Below are 20,822 nucleotides of genomic sequence, written 5' to 3' on the forward strand. Positions count from 1 at the left end.
TTTGCTTTTATTTAAGTGTTTGAATAATTACATATTCTTGGTGACATGATAAAGCTCCTTACAGCTTTGCATTGTCAGCAGACTGCGTCACTGCAGTGCAACTTACAGTATGCAAATCTTTAATTCTTGAATGTCGTTTTAGTAATGGTCTTTGATTTTAATTGTAACTTCTTTTAGGAGAACAAAGTCCAGATGATTTAAGTATCTTGTACTCTAACAGAGCAGCATGTTACCTCAAAGAAGGCAACTGCAGTGACTGCATTCAAGATTGTAACAGGTAAATTGCAGCCTCCCATGTAGAACAACAACATTCCTGATGATGATTAAACATTTAAACTGATATATTGTTATTGCAGTTTGACTTAGAACAATATTCAATGAAGTCTGATTCCTTGTCTAAATGACAGATGTATTTGTCACTTATATAATCACATGGAGTCTAGGGAAGGAGTAACTTTCAAATTGCTGTCTTACTGTGTGATAACAGTTGTTAGGCTTCTTGTGTACACAGAAATGCATAGCAGGGTCAAAAATTTAAATATAAAAGCAGACTTACTTCAATGATGCTCTGTAGTAATTTATATGTAAAAGGTTTGTTAAGCCAGATGCTTATCACAAGGTCGGAAATTGCTTTCAAGCATATGTATGCTCTATATGTGTGTGTTCTTCAGTATTTGGTTTGCTTGCCTTTTTTTTTGTTTTTATTTTGCTTTGTTTTATTTTAAATATATACTTGGCATAGTTATAAACAGTAATTACAGCTGTTCAGGCGCTGAGCTAAAATCCTCTCTGCTTATCGTGGCTATTAAGGATACAGGAGTTAGGGAGGGTCAGACACCTTCACAAACTTCTAAACACTGCCTTACACTAAATTATTACTGTATTTCTATATGGTTTTTAAAATATTTTCATAGGTAGGGTCAGTAAGAGTGGGGCTTAAAATGCGAAAAAGGATCCCAAGACAGTTAGAAATCATATTAATTAATCAGTCAAATTTTTTACAGCACAACCCAACTGTTAAAAACAAGACCATGTCGTAAAAATAGAATATGCATGTAATTTTGTATTAACTAAATATTTGACTTACTGTATATATTCTACCTGAGAGAAATGTTTTCTGAAAACGTCATTTGAAAAAATTGACTCATTAACAATGTTTTGTTAAAGCAGATGCAGGACCATGCTGGCTGATAAAACAAGATGGCAAGTTAAGCAGCCATCACATTTTTTTTTCAGGAGGTCTGAAATATGTAAGACTGAAACCAGTAATTAAAAAGTTTTGCATTTTGTATTTTTACCAGTTGGAAGCTCATTTTCTTAGTACTTAACAATAATGTCCTTATTGTTGTGCATATTTTCTGGATATACACGGACCTGTGATGCTCAGTGAAGGCAACAGAGGTAGAAATCATTTAGAGAGTGGGAAGCAGAACTGCAAAACTGCAAGCACACGTGTTTTGGGCAGTGTAAATTAAATATTCGCAAGGCAACATGATATAAAGGATGATCACAAATAGGTTACTTGACTTCAGAGTAAAAAAATGGTGTTTTGCTTATATTAGTGATAGAAAAATAAGAATTGAACATTTATCTTTTAGTGAATTCTAGCTATTTAGGGCTTAGAAGTGTACCAAAAGCCCTCTGTTGGATCTCTGTCTCAAGACTCTGGTTTGGAGTGCTGAGTATAAGGGGATAATCACTTCCTTCGATCCACTGGCTGTGCTCCCTTTATAAGTCCAAGAGGCTGTTGGTCTTCTTTGCTGTGACTTGACTTTGCACCATTACTCCTCCTAAAGCTAGAGAAATGATGATTTCTACAATAAACATTTCCAATTTCCATTTCATAAGTATTCCCAGCATTCCATTTCTCTTCATGTTGCTGAAAGCATTTGAAAAACACAACAGCACACAATATCATAGCCCCTACAAAACCCCTGCAAAAATGATTAACATTCCGTAACGGTTGGATTAGGGACCTCTCAGCCTGAATTACTTTATGATTCTATGAAATGTAGTTGGCTAGACTTATCTTGATTTCAGTATTTCAAAGTTTATCTCTTTTTCTCTTTACCAAGAATCATTGATTTATAAAGGGTAGGCTTTAATAAATAAAGCTTTTGTGTACTGCTTCTTCATATTGCTGGAAAAGCACATGGTGTTTGGAAGCGAGTTCTGATTGCACAGTGTCAGGGGCTGAGCTCAGTGTTAACCAGATACACAATCAGAAGAGTAAACAGACAAAATACAGGCAAAAACCTAAAAAACAAAAAAAGACAGGTGTTTATTCATGTCTTACCAAATGTATTTTTAATGTACATACTTGCATGTAAGGAAGAAGAACAGAAAATCACGTAGGCAAAAGGACCGAATACCTGAAATCCCCATAGATCTAGGCATGGCTTAGGAAACACAGCTTTTGCTCTTGAACAGCTGCCATTACATTAATCTTTTCTTGGTGATGAAAGTAGTTTTCCAGGTGGAAGACAGATTTGAGTGGAGTAAGTTGTAGTTAAAGCACTAACAATTTAATAACTGCATGTCATTTATAAACCACTTAGTCCCATTTTCCTTGGTTATGTTACTGTAAGACCCATCTGAAATCACAAAGTTGTTATGTATAGTTGTATGTGTAATAAAGTACTTTTATTAATATTATTTCAGTTATTCTGTTTCATTCCTGCATTTTGCTTTTTGTTTTTCCAGGGCTCTGGAGCTTCAGCCGTTTTCCCTTAAGCCACTTCTGCGACGAGCGATGGCACATGAGTCTATGGAGCGGTATCGACAGGCATACATTGATTATAAAACAGTCCTACAAATAGACAGCAGCATCCAAGCAGCAAATGATAGTGCTAATAGGTAACTGCACTTAGAAATTTTCTTCTCATATCAGTACAAATAGAAAAACAGAATTCAGTTTTGTTTTCCGTACTTCCGCTGTTCTGTATCTGTCAGAGGCAGGGTCTTCATAGCAAGTGCTTTTTAACTAGAGGACTGGCTGTTTCATTTAGTTTTCCCATAGCTTCAGTTTTCCTCTGCCAGCAGTAGGTCACTTTCTGTTTTAAAAATGAAGTATTTTAAAGGTGTTTTTTACTGGTGCCTCAACTTGTTTTCTTTCCTAACTTGTATTTGATAACATTGAAAGTAATACTTTAAGGTCTGTACCTTTTCTCTGACATTTGTTTCCTTTTCATATTAGCACTATCCCAGTTGGAGGTTTATATTGTGTGAATCCTTCAGTATGCTGTAGTTGTGTAAACAGTGAAATAACTTGAAACAGTGGTTGGCTACAAAGCTTAGAGGAGTAAAAAATGTAATTTAATATTATTTTCCACTTGTGTTAATACTTCCAACATTAATTCTTGCTGCCAAGAGAGACATCTCAATTTCTATAGTATTTTAATAGTGTAAAATTAGTGTAGACACTCTATTTTAATTATGTTCTTATTAACATACAGTAGATGCAGTACGGCATGAATGATAAGATTTTCCATTCCCTTTTCTTTTGTCTTTTAACAGAAAAAATAAAAAGTATTTATGAAAGCAGAACAGTCATTAATTGTTGAGCAGGAACCCACACGTATGCAGCTTTTAACAATGGAATCTATTGCTTTTTTTTATTTTTAAGGCAAGGCCATCAGCATTTACATTATTACTTCATTTTAAAAGTCCATAATATCTTTAAATATCTTTTTATTTGACCAGAGGTGGCCAAAGGCAATCATGACACTTCATCATCTCCTCTTAGAAGTCTCATTTTTGATAACACAAAAAACTCTGACTGATCTGTATCTAAGCTGATAATAGAGCACTTGGATTGGTGAGATAACTGCTCATCCTGGTATCCGTGTGATTATTATACTTTTTTTTTTTTAAATCTTCTTAGCTTATTTTATCTGCAGAAACTCTTTTCATATTTCTCCTTGACTTGTAACTTGCTTAGTAATAAGCTTATTTCCTTTTTTTCCCTTAACACTCTTCCTTTTCTCCTCTCTAGGCCTTCCTTATGTTTTTAGCTTCACTGCTCATTACTCTTTCCTCCCTGGCAACCCATCACCTTATTTCAGCTGCTTCTTCCTTCTTCTCTTCTGGTAATTCATTTTTGCTTGCAAATTCTTAGTTTCTAAAGCATAGACCTCCTGCATAATTGAATGTTTACTATAATTTATTTTTTTAGTATTTTATCATTTATGAATTAAACTGGAATTGTTTATTAAAGTATTAATTTTCATTTCTAAAGTAGCAGACTTTTAAAAAAATTAATTTCAACAGCAAATGTTTGTTACTCTACTTCCTTTTAACTTAAAGGGACAACTCCAAAATGTAATTTAACTTACTTTTATATTAGGAATGTCAGGTCTTAACAACCTGCTTTTACTGGAGGATTTCTTTGTTTTTAAGTTCCTCTGGGAAATTGGATGGTAATGCTTTAGGAAGCTGATAGGAAAAACTCATTGTCCTACTTGTGTCTGAGGGTGGGTTTGGAAAATGATGTTAAGGCTTGTCTTTTAGTGCTTCCCTGAATAAGCAGGCTTTCAAGAAATCTTAGAGTTGAATGGATGTTCAGTCGTATTCCTAATAAATCTCACGTAAAAGACAAGTAGAATTTTTAATAAAAAGCCTTTGCCTGGTCATTTTGCAATCAAAAGAAAAGAATTAAGAACGTAAGTAGATATTTTTATGAAAAGTCAGCTGAAAACAAGTATGAACAGTTATTTGAGAGTTTTTTGTGTTGACGTTGAATTGTGTGTTTTATTGGTTATCATGAGGTGATTTTTAGATAAATTGGAAGGTCTTTTTCTTTTAATGGTGTGCGCCAAGTCACAGGAAAATGCATTTCAAGCATGCTTTTAATTAGTGACATTTTCCTAGCTTTTTGAACATCCATGGATTTCCTACTTTGCATATTTGAATTTCCTCATGAGTGTTTTATTCTTTGCTTTTTGCTGCTACAAATATGTGTGCCGGTATGTTTATGCATTTCCATTGACTAAATTGAAGTTTTATTCCAGTTGTCTCAACTCCTTTAATACCAGCTAGCAAATTGCATTAGATAGTTTGGCAGCTTTCATTGCGAAGTCCCAGGTAAGTATTGTACTGTACAAACTTTTTCATGAGATACCTGTGCTTTTTAAACTAACCATGGCAAACATATATACATTTTTTCAAAAGACTATTCTTAGATTATTGTATTACAAGAAGTCAGTTGATCATCAAAGACTGCAGGATGCTTTCTGTTGATATTGATGAATTAGATCAGATTTTTTATCCAACTTTCTAAGTCCATTATGGTAAATGGAGAAAAATTAAACAGGAGGTCAATGGGACCGTGGTTTACTGTAGAATTGTTCTGTTACTTTCTATGGGTAACACCTAAACACTATTTTAATATGAATTGTACAGTTTTGTTTTCTAATAAAATAACCTGAGTAAATCTTAGGGCTGTTTAATTTATGGTGGTGTGCCACAGTTTTGTAAGAATTTAATTCAGACCATCATTAAAAAAACCCTATAGTTTTAGTAAAATTAGAGCAAAACAGAACTTGGACAAGCTGCTTTGTTGGTACGTGTATAAAATACTGCTTAGTAAAGATTCAGGTAGAGGAGAAACCGTGGAAGGGCATATGAGGCTAACACACAGAAAAGTGTTCTTCTTGTTCCCTTAGAAAACAAATAAAACAACTAGATAATACTACAAAATGTGATATTCTGTGTATGAAGAAACAGACTTTCAATTCCAAAATATAAGAAATAGTATGTTTATGCAGCATTACTTAATAAAAAAAAATCACACATTATATAGCTGCCTTTTTAGTCTACATCATTCTTTAAAATATTTTGGTGATTTCTGGTTTACAATAAAGAAGGTTAGAATAGGTGCTCCTTCTTGTATTGTTTTTTCTGTCAGACCTTAATGGCAAAAGAATTTGGTCCCGAGTGCTCTGACTCTGTTGCAATAGTATTATACTGAGGCTTTTATTTTGTTTTTTAGCTGTTATCTAAATATTTAAAAAGAACAAAACTAGGCAAGCAAACTTGATTGGGTAATTTGTGCTCATTCTTTTTCATTCTTCATGTCAGATTGAAGGTTCTTCATAGTTTTTTTTAGATGTGTATTTATGTACTATGTTTTTTACACCTGTATGAGATGGAAATGTACCTAATATGCAAATTTCGGGTTTATTGGTTATCATATCAATGTGACATGCTTTACTACTCTATTTAGAATTTTGCTTTGTTAAAGCAGATATTAGACTTAACCACCAGTTGAACTTGACTCTTGAGCTCATTTTGAGTTTAGAAGACGTTTATCCCACTATTATTCTCATAATTGATTAATGTTTGTTTTTTAAAAACACTACAAAAATTACAGTGGAACCATGAAGTCTTGTAAACTCCAACTTGAATGGATTTTGGATTGAACCTGTCATGTATGGAGATAGTTAATAAATGCATATGTTGGTTTAAGAAAGACTAGACAGTTTTTAATGTATTTTCTTCACGTTTTAAATGGGGACAAAGAATGATGGACTAATTTCTGACTCTTCTATAAAATGCAGTGTAATACCTACTTTGTGACCTGTATTGGTTATTTAGAGAATTGTTGTGTAAGAGGTTTCATTTGACATTGGCAAATTTAGGGACCACACTTTGTCTCATGCTGATGTCGGCTTCTTGTCTTCTAAATGCTAGCATAAATTCTCTAGAAAGGGGGAAGAATCTGAATCTTAAATGAGTGCAATACCATTGATTGCTGTGATTATCTTTTTTTAAATTAGTCTTAAGGACAACTGCTCAGGTTTTTTTTTAAATTGGAACATCGCATTTTTTAATTTGGGTGTAAGTTATTAAAGTGTGAGTTAAATATGTGAAAAGTCATGTTGGTGGGGCTTTTCTCTTTCAGAATAACAAAGACTTTAATAGATCAGGATGGTCCCAGTTGGAGGGAGAAACTGCCTCCAATTCCAGTTGTCCCAGTTGCTGCTCAGCTACACAGGTGGGATGGAGGAGGCTTCACTTCAGAGAATAAGCCAAGTGCTACAGATGTCAACAGAGAAGAACAGTTGCAAATGAATTGTATGTATAGCTAATGCAAATATGTACACAAAACAGAAAATGATATTATTTGAAAAATTGAATACAGTTTAATTTCATAATGTCAAAGTAGCTGCTTTACAGAATATTTATCAGATCTTTGTGAAAAGCCAAGTTAGGTAATGGTCATTTAGATTATTTGGTTTAATGTGTTTTATGGAACCACAGTTATGATCATTTTTTTAAAGCCAAATGATGTAGTTTGCAAGCATGTTACTTCTAAAGTTCTATAAAATAAAAGAAAATATGGCAGAAATCAGTAGGGGATAGTGATACATCAGTAATATTCTTTTAATAACTATTTATAAAAATGATTCAAGGAACATGAAAACACCTAACTATAAGGCCTTTGCAAAAAGAATGTTTAATGTCAATAAAAACTAAATCAGAGAGATTCCTTCATCCCCTACTGATTCGTTTGTTGTTGTCAGTTTATCTTAGTAATTGTGACAGATGGTTGCTTGCATAAAAACTATTAGATCAAATTATGGTCACCTTGGTGTGATGATGGAGATCTAGAAGACCTTTAATCCTGCTGATGAAATCTCCTCCATTTTAAATAAAACTCAGTGGAGATGTACAGTCCCTTCTACCACAGAGGAGGGGCAGACAGAAGGAGGTGAAAGTGCAGAGCTGTCTGTTGCATCCTGTTATTTTCAGTAAAATAGTTACCCTGACACAAGGGGAAGTATGTGTTGTGTCAAATGTATCTATGCACGTTTATGCCTTTCTTAGAGAAGCAGGGAGATCTGGGGCAGAAACTGCAATGTACTGTGCGATCGAGAGACTGCCGATGCCAGGCATTTATTCTTAGGCTGGGTAGATAATTCAGCTACCCTTGATGAGCTAACCTTCTTATCTAACACTGTGGTGCTTTTGTAATGTAGGTGAGAAAGCTGAGGAGAAGTTCAAGACATTAAAAAATGAAGGGAATGATTTTATAAAAAAGGGTAAATATGAAGAAGCTGCAAATAAATACAGCGAATGCATGAAGTTAAATACCAAGGAATGTACAGTCTACACTAACAGGTAAAGATCCAAAATCTAACCTCACTTTTGGAGATAACAGTAGTTCTGTTAATCACTGCAAATAGAGATTTTTCATCAGTTCAGTTAATGTTGTAAAAAAAAGGATTTTTTCAAACTTGATGAGCGTTTTTAATAAGAAAATGGATTTTTTGTTAAACTGCATTATTTTCTCAGGGGAGCAAGTATTGATGTCATTGATATATATATATATATGTATAAAATGGAGTAAGCAATAGTAAAAGTTACAATTAACATAGGATTTTGCAGCATTTTTGGAGAGTACTAGTATCATTTTAGTTAAAAGCTGACGTGCAGTAGCAGTATCTCCAATGCAAAGAAAATGTACGTTTTGAGCAAATAAAAGTAGGAACATGGTCATACAACAGCATTATTTTAAAGGTTGATCTAATTCTGCAGCATGATTCTGTATGCTGTAATCTTATCAGCTTTCACAAACTAAGAAGGATTTGATTAGGCCAGTAATTGAACAGGAGACTTCCAGGTAATAATTAGATGCAGAAATTAGTATTGCTTATTTAATCTGGAACACTTTTTTACTCGGAATGGTTGTATAAAATCCGTACTGTATCCACCTCTGTACTATCATACTAACATAGGCTCTACTTTTAAAATACTTGTATATCTGCATAACATTAAGCAGTAGTCATACTTGAACTTTGACTTTTATTGCAGGAATTTGCCATCTCTCTAAATCCACCTGGTGATGTTATTAATAACTTAATGGTTTTGATGTACTTTAAAAAATACCACATTGAGACTGAATTGTGTGAAGTATTGTAATTAACAGTTAAGAGTCAGATACTGTTGGCACTACAACACTGTAGAATTTATTTATATTGCAGTGTATTCTGTTTTTCTGTGTTAGAGCTCTCTGTTACTTGAAACTGTGTAAATACGAAGAGGCTAAGCAGGATTGTGATCATGTTCTTCAAATAGAAGATTCTAATATTAAAGCTTTCTACAGAAGGGCCCTAGCATACAAAGGATTACAGGTGAGGAAAAAGAACATGGCAGGTATTCTTAAGCACTTCTAAACTTGCTTATCCTGTTCAAAGGCAATCAGGTAGTTGCAGTCTGGGTGAATACAAAGTGTGCAGTGCTGATGATCTGTTGCTTTTGTAGAGCATTAGGCATGCACAAAATATTATATAATTTTTTTTGCAACATAAAAATGTTTATGTTGACTTGTAATAACTTGAGAAAATACAAGAGTATTGGAATAAAAGAGGTTTGACTGGAGACTGGTGAAGCAAATTTCAGCTCTTTTGTAATGTTTTAATCTTCTGGGTATCCCGGTCTGTTTTTTTCTGTAGGTGGTTATTCTATCTTTGCTGATGACAAATGGTTTCTCTCCAAGTCTCTCTTCAACTCTCCAAACTAAAATCACAAGCTGTCTCTTGGCATCTGCTCAGACTTGAGTGCTTGTCATATTAAACCAGGCTTTCAGTTCTCTTCATTCTCACTCTCTTCCTTCTCCAAACACTTGGTGATCCTTTGTCAGGAATCTGTTTTCTCAGTCTGTGGACAGTGTGAGGACTCAACCTTTTCCTTTCCATCTACACAGTGATGATGTCTGTACTGTGCTTGTCTTACACGCAGGTTTTTGAGTATCCTTTTACCTGATCTTCTAAGTACAGACTTATATCGCTCATATCCACCCTGAATGTGACTGTCTCATGTTCCATCACTTGAACGATATTGTTCCTTTTGTTAGTCCCTCCGGTGATTCCCCTTCTTCAGTGATGTTAATTAGCCTATAAGTTTTTCATAGCAATCCTTACCCTGCCTGTGAGCTCTCACCCAGTACTAGATGAGCAGCTTCTCACTTCTGTTGGCTCAGGATGACAGCCAACATCATCTGCTTTGTATTAAATTTTGCACGTCTTTAAACAAGCCTCTTAAGTGCTTTCTGCCATGTTCCTCCTTGTAACTGGAGGTGGTCACTCCACCTGTCCACCAAGTTCCAGCAGTGTCCATCAAATGAATACTTACTTCAAACCTCCATTATGTTTGATGCCTTAACACAAAATTACAAGATTGTCTCTCCGTTTTGAATAATTACCTGATGACAAGTGTTTGTGCTTAGCAGTATAGTAGCCTATTCTCATCCTGTGTTGTGATTCCAAATGCAAGTCATAGCAACCATCGGATCTTTTGTTTGTGATAAATTTATTCTTCTGTTACAGTAGCTATGAAACTTTAAAAATTTGTTCTGATTAATTTTCAAAGAAGGTGAAAAGACTTAATGTTGTGTAAAATCTTTGCTGTAACTATACCAGGCTACCTGGTATTAATCATCTGTAACCATATGTTGTTGAAGTTGATGAAAAAAGTATAAATATTAGCAAAGGTAAATGGTGATTCTACCAGTCAAAAAAAGGGAATTACACACTAGGGAAAAATGTCAAGACTTGGAGAAATAACTTTGCTTTTTTGAATATCCTAGGAAAAAAGTTATTTTTGTATTATTGAATACATAAGCCAAAACACACTGTTTGTGGATGCGTTCAGAACAGTATGAACTGAGGATTCCCAAGATGTTTTGTCGTGGTTGAATTTAATGCCTTCATTATTGCTAATTCCTGGGATGTGAGTGATTTGCAAAACCAGAGAAAGCAACAAAAGTGGTTTGAGGTTGACAAATGACTTTGTAATGAAAAATTTTAAGAGCTAAAAGCATGTAGTTTGGCAAAGACCTAACTAAGCTGGGAAGTGTTACTTGTATATAAATATCCATATTCTTAACCACAAAAGCTGCAGTGGAATTCAATGTAGTAAATGAGGGTTTTTTAAATAGATTTACTGAGATGTAGCTAAGGGAAGATAGGGAAAAAAGTCACGCTCCCCTGATGAATTAGGCCTTTAAGGTAGGACACAGGACCTTGGGCTGCATTTCCTACAGCTGATTGTCCAGTCTCTTGCTTTGGGTAAAACTGTCCTGTGCGATTTTTGTTGAGAAGTCTGGTAGGCCACAGTTTGAAACCCAGGAGGGTTGGTTGTTTGCTGACCCTTGTGATAGTTTTCAGAAATCTGTTCCAGAATCTCATTTCTCTGTAGTTGTGAATCTTCACATCTGTAATTCAAATGGTTTAGCTTAATTAGTAGCTGTTTTCTGATGAAAGCAATCTGCCCCCTTTCTGCGTTCATTTGCTAAGGCTAAATAACTCTAGTTCTCTTACTCTTCTTCTATGATACAGGAGACTTCAGTTCACTTACAGATTTACTGTGGTATCTTTGCACCTTGAACACTGGTCATCAGTATTGAACAAAATATTACATGTAGGCAATAGAAAATGAGTGACTTGCACACTAGTGCTTTTATTGCAGTGGAGATGCTGAGGAAATACCTCAGCTGTCAGTTTTTTCATGACAATAGGAATGACTTATAGTAACCTTATGATGCTGCTTGGGAACAGAAGAAATATTGGGTCCCTCACACACAGAAATTATGTTGATCTTTTACTGTCTGATGGTCTTTTGCTGTTTACTTCTATATTTCATTCTTAGTTTTGATATTCCAGCCCTCAAGGTGCTTTGATTTATTTTTTTTTACGTGATACTCTCTTCCTCAGAATTGATGCTGTTTGTCTCTCCAGAAAATTTATTCTAAAAATTCAGAATTCCTAATGTCAAAATTTGTAATGAAACATTAAACAAATGACAAGACTGATTATTGAGGAGCTGTTTCCTGATGCCACTCCATGTTTGTCCTTATAACCCTGTTTATCCCAGAATTCATAACATAATCCCAGTCTTCTCAAGTATTACCAAAAATTTCCCTTCTCAAACTGTAAGAGTTGGTCTGTTGGATTGAAGCCCAGGAAGATTAGGTATCTTTTTCATCTAAGATTAATTTAACTCTTTTTTTAGCAAAGTGAATATGCAAACTGTTGGTAGACTCATATTAATCTTGAGGAAGTTTTATGCTGTAACCAATTATAAGCAGCAGTCTTCAGTAATCTATTCTCTGATACAGGCAATATGTTTCTTGAATTAAATGATTTCATATTACATACTTAATACAGAAGTATTTAGTTGCAAAATGCTCATTCAAACTCAACCTCACTTCCCTTTTTTTCTCTCTAATGAAATTACACTGTCTGTATTAAGATTATTTTTGCCTACCTAATGTCAAGATTTTAGCATTTTTATTTTTCCTGATTGTACAGGACAGTATGGTAGTTCAAATTTATTTTTCTAGTGATGTACTTATGAAACAAAAATGTTGCCTTCTACTTACAGAATTACCAAGCCAGTGTTGATGATTTCAAGAGAGTACTTCTGATAGATCCAGATGTTCTTGAAGCAAAAAGGGAACTAGAGGAGGTGACGCAGCTGCTTAACCTTGACAACAGTGCTGTAGCTGGCGGTCAACAAAAGCAAAGGAAGAAAATAACCATACAAGAGGTATACCAGCTCATTTTTAGAAGAGTGTACAGAAGCTACACATTCGAAGAGATAATATTAAAGCTTTTATTTTGCACTTCTACAGTTTTTGGAAGTGGGGTTGTGTTTTTCATGTTATTTTGAGGGCATATTGGAGGATTTTTGTGTATGATGTGTTTGGTGTCCATTGCATTCCATAGTAATGCTTGGACTGCTTTGGAGTGTATTCAGAACCACAGCAGAAATTGAAAACGGTACATTTAGATGGCACTGAACTAGAGGATATGCTCCTTGTGGAAAAAAAACCTGCTCAGAGTTTGAAATTTGTGCTTTACAGAATATGGCTGTCACATAGCAGCTTTGCTTTTAAAGTCTGTGCTACCAGGGCAGCCCGGGGCTGTGCTGGCCAAGGCTCAGTGTCAGCAGGCACCGCGTGGGTGCGGCTAGTAAAGTCACTGGTCTGGAGAGTGAAATGCTGCCTTCAAGAGCAAGAGTATGGGTAAATAAGTAAGTGATGTAGCGTTATGTACTGGCTCAAAATGTTAGCCTTGCAGCGTTCTGCGGAGAATTAGGCAATGAAAGGATTTTTCTCAGTCATCTGAGATTTTGCAATAGTAGCTTTGCTGGTCTTTTAAGAGGGTTTTTTTTTCCCGCTTAATTTTGAAATATATGGTTAAAATTCACAGTTACAGTCTGGTACAGTGATACTGTAATTTGATAATGTAATTTCCAGATAGTGGTATAATTGAAACTGTAGTTATTAGTATAGAAACAACTTGTTTTATTGAAACACTTCACATTGTCACGCATTTGTGGGATTTTATGTAATGAGTGTAAGCCGGCTGTAGTGTTAGTTAAGCCCTGAGTTGTGACAAACAAAGGGACCCGAAGAGTGTTCAGAGGAGGTTTGGGAAGTGACTGCATTATTCAGGCACCAGCCAACTGTGTTACTGGCAGTGGTAATTTTTGCAGGGGTGGGACAGGAAGCCACCTTAGAGAGCCTTCCCCCTCTTATCTGCTGTAGAACAAGGTAGTTCTATAAAAACAGGCTTCAAGGAAAAGGAAAATTTGATTAGAAACTGGGATTTATCATTATTATTCCATTTTAATCAAGCTATAATTACATATAAGGCAGTTGAGATTTCTCTCCTGATAGCAAGGTTTGTTGAAAAAATAAGATTTCTCTAAGGCCAGTGTAGTATTTTCAAAAATGACTAGCCTAGCTCACAGCACAACTCTGTACTGTGCAGTACAATAGCTTCAGACTTTCCCAAAACCTTGGCATCAGTTGAAGAGAACTCATTCAATGAGAATTTAGTCAGTTTATGCTAATTCCACAACTCTTCATAGCTTGAAATGGGTTTTAACAAATGTAGTTGAACCCATAGTTGATTTTCTAGTGACTGAGTAATAAAACTTGGTACGGGCTTCTGGAGAAGTGAAATGGGTGTTGAGGCAGTCATGGGTGTTGGGGGTCCTGGTAGACAACAGGATGACCATGAGCCAGCACTGTGCCCTTGTGGCCAGGAAGGCCAATGGCATCCTGGGGTGTATTAGAAGGGGGGTGGCTAGTAGATCGAGAGAGGTTCTCCTTCCCCTCTACGCCCTGGTGAGACCACATCTGGAATATTGTGTCCAGTTCTGGGCCCCTCGGTTCCAGAAGGACAGGGAACTGCTGGAGAGGGTCCAGCATAGGGCAACAAAGATGATTTAAGGGAGTGGAGCATCTCCCTTATGAGGAAAGGCTGAGGGAGCTGGGTCTCTTTAGCTTGGAGGAGACTGAGGGGTGACCTCATTAATGTTTACAAACATATAAAGGGTGAGTGCCATGAGGATGAAGCCAGGCTCTTCTCGGTGGCAAACAATGATAGGACAAGGGGTAATGGGATCAAGCTGGAACACAAGAGGTTCCACTTAAATTTGAGAAGAAACTTCTCCTCAGTGAGGGTGACAGACACTGGAACAGGCTGCCCAGGGAGGTTGTGGAGTCTCCTTCTCTGCAGACATTCAAAACCCGCCTGGACATGTTCCTGTGCGACCTCACCTAGGTGTTCCTGCTCCAGCAGGGGGATTGGACTAGATGATCTTTTGAGGTCACTTCCAATCCCAAACGTACTGTGAGACCGTGCTGAGCTTTATCGTGCAGCGAGACTGCAAACACAACCTGGCAGAGCAGCTGTGTGCACAGCAGTGGTACGGAACACGGGTATCTGGTGACCAAACTTCAGTTCTGCTTGTCTTCTGCAGCTTCACATTTTAAATACATATGCACTCCTCCTTAGCTTTCTCACAGTGGTCTTTGGTTGGTGCCAAGCAGTGAAAGGAAATGTAAAATAGGCACTTTGACTACAAACCCTTCAAGGTGAATTAGAGAGGTGCTGTTCTTGGGAGAAGTAGGACATAAAGGAACATTTATAAAATGCTAACTTTAATTTAGCAGCAGCATTATGCATACAGTTTATGAAGCTTCAAATTATCCACCTTAAAATGATTTTTTGCCATTTTCTTTGCGAAGGTGACTGACTCTGATGAACAGGAAGAGAGAAAGTTTGCTACATCAGAAGATGTTGTGACTGATTGTGTTGCCTCCAAGGAAACAGTTCAAATGAATGCACTGCTGCAGACTTCTGAGAAACTGCGTATTTCTGAACCAGCTAATGCTTATGACTTTGGTCAGATTATAAATGCAGTAAATACCAATAAGGATAAAGCTGCTTGTGCGGAGCTCTTAACAATTACCGATCCAAAAAAGTTGCCAATGCTGCTAAGTAACAAACTTGAAGGAGAAATATTTTTGATTTTTATCCAGTCATTGGAATATTATGTAGTTGGAAAAAATCCTGGTCTAGTATATCAGCACCTTTTCTACTTGAGCAAAGCAGAAAGATTTAAGGTAAGAACCTAGATTGAATAGGTACTTCAGTTGAACTGAAACCTAAAGGAAATTTTCATATCATAAAAGGAAATGATGCACTAATATGTATCTCTGTCAAATACCGTGATTTTTCAATCAGCCCCTACTAATTGTAAAATAATCTGTTTTTTCAGGTGGTGCTGGCCCTACTTAGCAAAAATGAAAAAGAGCAGGTTCACCAGCTGTTTGACTCACTTTCAGAAAACCAGAATCATCAGTACTCCTGGGAAGACCTGGAGAGCCTTAAAAAGGTTTATGAACTTTAAGAAGTTAAAATTACTAGTTGCACGCATAGAGTTGATGTTTCCGAGATGATGAATGTCTGACCTCTGCAGACTTGCGTGGGTTGAAGTGGGTCTTCCTTCACCCAGCCTGTCTGAATTCTATTTTGTTTTGACAGCATATGCACATTCAAAATTTGCTGCTTTTTTTCTTGTAGTTGTGTACATTCTTAATCTCTAGAATTTAATGCATATCTTTGTGTTCAGTAACAAGAGTTCATGTTATTTAGCATACTGATTTTATATAGTTGTGTTTATTTTACATTATATCTAGTGTGTGAAATATCTTGATGGTACGATAATACACTTTCAGTCAACATTTATTTTATCATTTTGTGAGTTGTATGTTCTTGTTATAAAGAAGATAAATGGGTCAGTTAGCCAATAGCTGTACTAAAATGAGTTTACAGAAAGTATTACTATTTTTCAGCTGAACTACTACAGGCCATCTGTTTCCTCACTACCCCTGCTCTCTGCAAAACAGATTCAAATATTTTTGGTGCAATACAATTTAGCAGTGAGGGTGAAAGAGCAATATATTAGTTTGTCATGGAACGCTTTGAATGAAAATGATTAATTATTAATTAAATGGGTATGTTTTTGAAAATATTAACAAGTAAGTTTCAGTGCACAGAAAATTATTTGTTTCCCTGTGTGACAGCTGGTTTGTGGCTTTTGAAGGGACAGTGGGAAATAGGAGAATAAGTGGCTGCACTTAGCAACCAAAATATTTAACTCTTAAGTTTTGTAATCAGATTATTTAGAACACCAGCCATTTAGGTTTACAGACATATTCATAAAGCTAAGAGTAAAACCATTTTGTGGACCAGTATGGCTTTTTTTTCCCCCCTAATTTTGGGCAGTACTTATACGTTATATTTGATTCTGACAAAGCTCCTTTTTTCAAGATGAAGCTTTTAATTATTTCTAATACCCCAGTACCTTGTTTGAACATGTGGTATAACTGTATATCAAACTCACTAACACTGCAGAAATACCATTAACAATGTTGTTCTAATGAAAATGTTCTCAGGTATATATTAATTAAAGAAATAAATTTCTTTTCCTGAAAGTACAATTATGGCTTCTCTGCTCTGGTTCTACACTCTTCAGGCTTATGGGTCTGACACGTGATGAGGAGTTTTGTCTTGAATTAGAGTGCCAAGAATAAGGCCTTTAATTGCTAAAGCACTGTCAGTACAGCTGATGTTGTTTGGTTTGAGATTTCCTCTTTTTCTGGTGTTATCATGTGTTCAAGATCTGTAGCTCATCTCATCTATTGTACTCAACCAACAAAGTGCCACTTTCACTCTCCAGTCACGGTGGCAGAGTATTCACAAGCACTAATTGCCGCGTTAGTGATTTCAGTCTGGTTTTCCACTGTTCAGAGAAGGTTCATTGTATGTGTGCAACTTACGACAAGGTTTAGAAAACTTAATTGATTGTCATTTAACAGAGTTGAGTGGATTTTATAATAGTAAGCTGGAGGATTGTATTAATAATACATGCATTGAGAAAAAGTTTTTGCTAAAAGCAAGCATAAAAACCAGCTATGTAATTTTAAAATAGTTGCCTGAAAAACAGTAGTTGAATAAGAACCAATGTCAAAAGTTACCACATCACAGAAGCTCCTCATGAAGTTAAATCTTTCTCTGTGCCACCAAAACCCCCAAGTATTAAAAGCTCTATTGATACCTTGTAAGCAGCTAGAGCTGGTATCTCATGTGGGTAGTTTATTTTGACACGGAAGACAAAAATCAGAATCTTTGCAGCAGTAAATAATTTTTTAAAAAATTAATAAGTTTAGGAGATGATCAGACATTACTAAAAAGACAAAAAGTCTTTAAAAGACAAGAGGTTTTTTTTAAATGGCATGTTCTTGACAAATCATTTACCCATGAGGAAATAATAGCCAAATGGCTTTTCATACATAGTACACAGTATCACAGTTAATTTTGAGACAGTTTTAATCAATCCCTGGCGATTAAACTGGAAGCTTGAAAGTAGTCCAGAGAAAAGCAGCCCCATAGTCCAGGAAGATACCTTTCCATGTAATACCTCCAGTTTGAATGGCAGCTGAAACAGAGGTTAATTCAGTTTGAGGTAAAAATGACAGTGATCAACAGATCAGGAAGCTAAAATTACCGCTTGTTAAGAAGCTCTAAATGGAGAACTGCGGCAGCGTGAGCGAGGGAACCCGGCGCCCGGAGGAGCCACCAGTTTCCTCCAGCGCCGCCCGAGTGAACCTCTGACGCAGAAGCCATCGAACAGTAATTGATGTAGTAACTCTGCTCGTGCTGCACTACGGGTGGCGGGCCCCTAAATTTGTGGGAACAAAAACTTCACCACATCTGTTCTTTAAGCAGAAGGTCAGCCATAGTATCTGCAAGTGTTTTCTGGCTGATGTGATGGTCCTCACACCTGTCTCAAATAGGGACTTTTGGCTGCGGTTGCCAAAGTTTAGTAAATATTTTTTAAAAGAACAAGGAAATAATAAACTGAAACACTATTTTCATAGCTGAAAGACTACATCAAATAATCAAATATATATTTCTTATGGAAAAAGTTAACAACTCTCAAATGTAAGAAAAATTACTCAAGAAGCTGGGCAAACGAAAGAAGCTTGACAGGTGAGCCTTTCACTGTAACAGCACCACCAGGCCAGCAGGACTTGCAGCTGTGGGGTGATTTTTCCTGCTTCCATCAGATTTCATTGAGATTGGTAAGAGAATCTCAAAGGGCCTACCTGCCTTCATGGTGGGGAGACCCAATCGCAGCTCAGTGTTACCCTGTCACTCACCCCCTCGGCATTAACATCCACCTTCACCAAAAATTAATAAATAAATAAATCACAACCCACAAGGCAACGTAAATCAAAACCGACGATAGGAAAACGTGTTCAGGAGGAGAACATCGGTTATTCAGCTGATCGAACAGGCAAGTGAAATGTGGTCCCAATGCAGCAATAAGCTGGACAGCCCTGATGCAGCAGAGAGCAGAGTAGAAATGCCCTGTACAGGTGAGCTGACCAGGGCTGCAGTTTGCTCATGGATACCAATCTCTCTTTTTAGTACGAGTGGAGAGAGAGCAAGTACATGTAGCCACTGAAAGGGGGGCTGGGGCACGGGCCATGCCAGGAACAGGGCTCTGCACTGTTGTTGCTTTGCTCCCTTCAAAATACTTTTGAAATTTAAGAGAAGCCAGCTCCAGGTAGAACAGGTGCTGTCACCCAAAGGGCAACAGTCAGAGGTGCTACTAGGGATGAGCGTCATCACAGCACAGTGGCTTCTCTGGCCAACAGGCTGATTTAGCGCTGAGCCCTCACCCAGCACCGCCGGCTTTGCTTTTCTCACACAGTGGTGCAGAGGCAGGAGGAGCTGCCGAGAGCCCAGCTGCTGGCGCACCACACTCTGCTCTCACGTGGGCGGTTATTTCCACCCATCAGAAGCTGCTCTGCTTTTTGTACTCCAGTCACACAAATAAAGGGCTACTCTTTTGTGGCTGCCAGGCCTTTCAGAACCACGCAAACAAATACTGAGACTTGTTCACTACAATAAACAAAATATATACATATATGTGTATTTTTAACAGCAGGGAACAAGACTCCTTCCCCACCTGCAACTCAAGACTTGAATTAGTGCAACTGTGCTCACTGCCCAGGAGCTGCAGCTACCAAAGGAGCAAAGGGCAGGCACCGGTGGGACAAAAGCTCAGCACAGGGTATCAAACCCCAACGGCTGGCTCAAAGAGTATTGAATATCACATATCTATAAACATTCCCTGCTTCACAGGGTCTCTGTGGCTGCAACATCTCAGCAGGTGGCACAACCTCCAGCTGCAGCTGTGCCAGGCGCTGCTGTCACTTCCTTGCAGGCCTGTGCTATTTCTCAGTTGCTGCTTGTTAAATGCCACCCTCGTAAATAAACTCTGCTAGTAAGCGAGAGGGATTATAAAGGGATAAAGCGCCCAGCGCACAGAACGGTATGCTCAGAAACATCTTGAGTGCAGAGCCTGTGAGGAAAGGGGAGCTCAGGACACAGAAATACCATCCATGGGTCTGGTACCTAAACCCAACCACTCTAAACGAGGCTGTTGTGAATTTTGATGTCCTTGTTGTTGAGCTGGGAAGCAACAACCATCCTTTAGTTAAGCTGGCTCACCTGGACCCAGTGAAAGAAGATGCATCTTGTCAGCTTGCTGGCCTTGCCCCCCAGAATGATTTCTGGCAGTACCCGGTGCACAGGCAGGGGCAGAGGCCATCGCATCTCAAAGATCCCCAGTTACCAGCCTGGCATGGGTGAGGTGCGACAGGAAGCTTGTCTGTGTGGCTGAGCTTCCAGCTGCTACGAGGAGGCCGGATTCTGTGCCAGGTGCATCCCTGTTCCCTCTGCTCCCTGATCCAAAACTAAGACATCTCAGGAGAGGCCAGTGTAGCCATTTGATTGTGTTGTAGGCATGAGCCCCGAGGCGGGTAGGGGGAAGCTCTTAGCCCGCAGTGCTCCCAGGCACCTTCCCCCTCCCGCAGCACGCTGCCCGTGGCACCAAGGACACAGGCTGGGGGCATCGCGCAGTCCACAGGACGAGGCACAGGCAGTTTCCAGCTTCAGACGCCACTGAGGTACCACCAGCGTGTGGCTGTGCGACAGGGACCAGAAATCCAAACTTTCTTTCCCAGGATATTTTACCTTACTTTCTGCTCAGCACCCCTTCCCCACACCTTCCTGGTATGACTTTGGCTTAAATATAATTGAATACATTTTAACTAGACTATTTCATAGCATATGAGCTGCTTTTGGGTTTGAGGTTTCTTTTTTCAGTAAGGCAACTAAAATCTCTCTCCTAAACACCTAACCCAAGAGAACTTGTATTAGGAAATGATTTTTAAGTTAATTAACTCCAGCATTACTGCCCATGAGGGTGATGGCATCACTAAATAGGCAGCTATTTAAACAAATTGGATTTACATATCAAAACAACTGGAAGAGACATAAGTCAGTAAAAAAATGTTTACATATCAGTAAAAAGTCATCAGTTTATACATGCGGAAGTTTGAGATATTGATCCGAGGAAAGAAGGGATGTACAAGTCCAGATGCTTTA

At 37.6% G+C, this 20,822-nt stretch overlaps 1 protein-coding gene across 5 annotated transcripts in view; it reads left to right on the forward strand.

Moving 5' to 3' along the window:
• SPAG1 (sperm associated antigen 1) overlaps positions 1-16,801 on the forward strand; it is a 38,508-nt gene extending 21,707 nt beyond the window's left edge. For all 5 annotated transcript variants that reach the window (XM_005499481.3, XM_065054095.1, XM_065054096.1 and 2 more), the window contains 8 exons: positions 178-277; positions 2,704-2,856; positions 6,902-7,074; positions 7,980-8,121; positions 9,008-9,134; positions 12,385-12,549; positions 15,044-15,421; positions 15,577-16,801. In XM_005499481.3, coding sequence (XP_005499538.2) covers positions 178-277; positions 2,704-2,856; positions 6,902-7,074; positions 7,980-8,121; positions 9,008-9,134; positions 12,385-12,549; positions 15,044-15,421; positions 15,577-15,708 — 1,370 coding nt within the window. In that variant the 3' untranslated portion in view covers positions 15,709-16,801. The remainder of the gene's footprint in view (positions 1-177; positions 278-2,703; positions 2,857-6,901; positions 7,075-7,979; positions 8,122-9,007; positions 9,135-12,384; positions 12,550-15,043; positions 15,422-15,576) is intronic.
• Positions 16,802-20,822: the final 4,021 nt, after the last annotated feature.

Source organism: Columba livia, chromosome 2, assembly GCF_036013475.1.
Source record: "Columba livia isolate bColLiv1 breed racing homer chromosome 2, bColLiv1.pat.W.v2, whole genome shotgun sequence".
Taxonomy (NCBI): Eukaryota; Metazoa; Chordata; class Aves; order Columbiformes; family Columbidae; genus Columba; species Columba livia.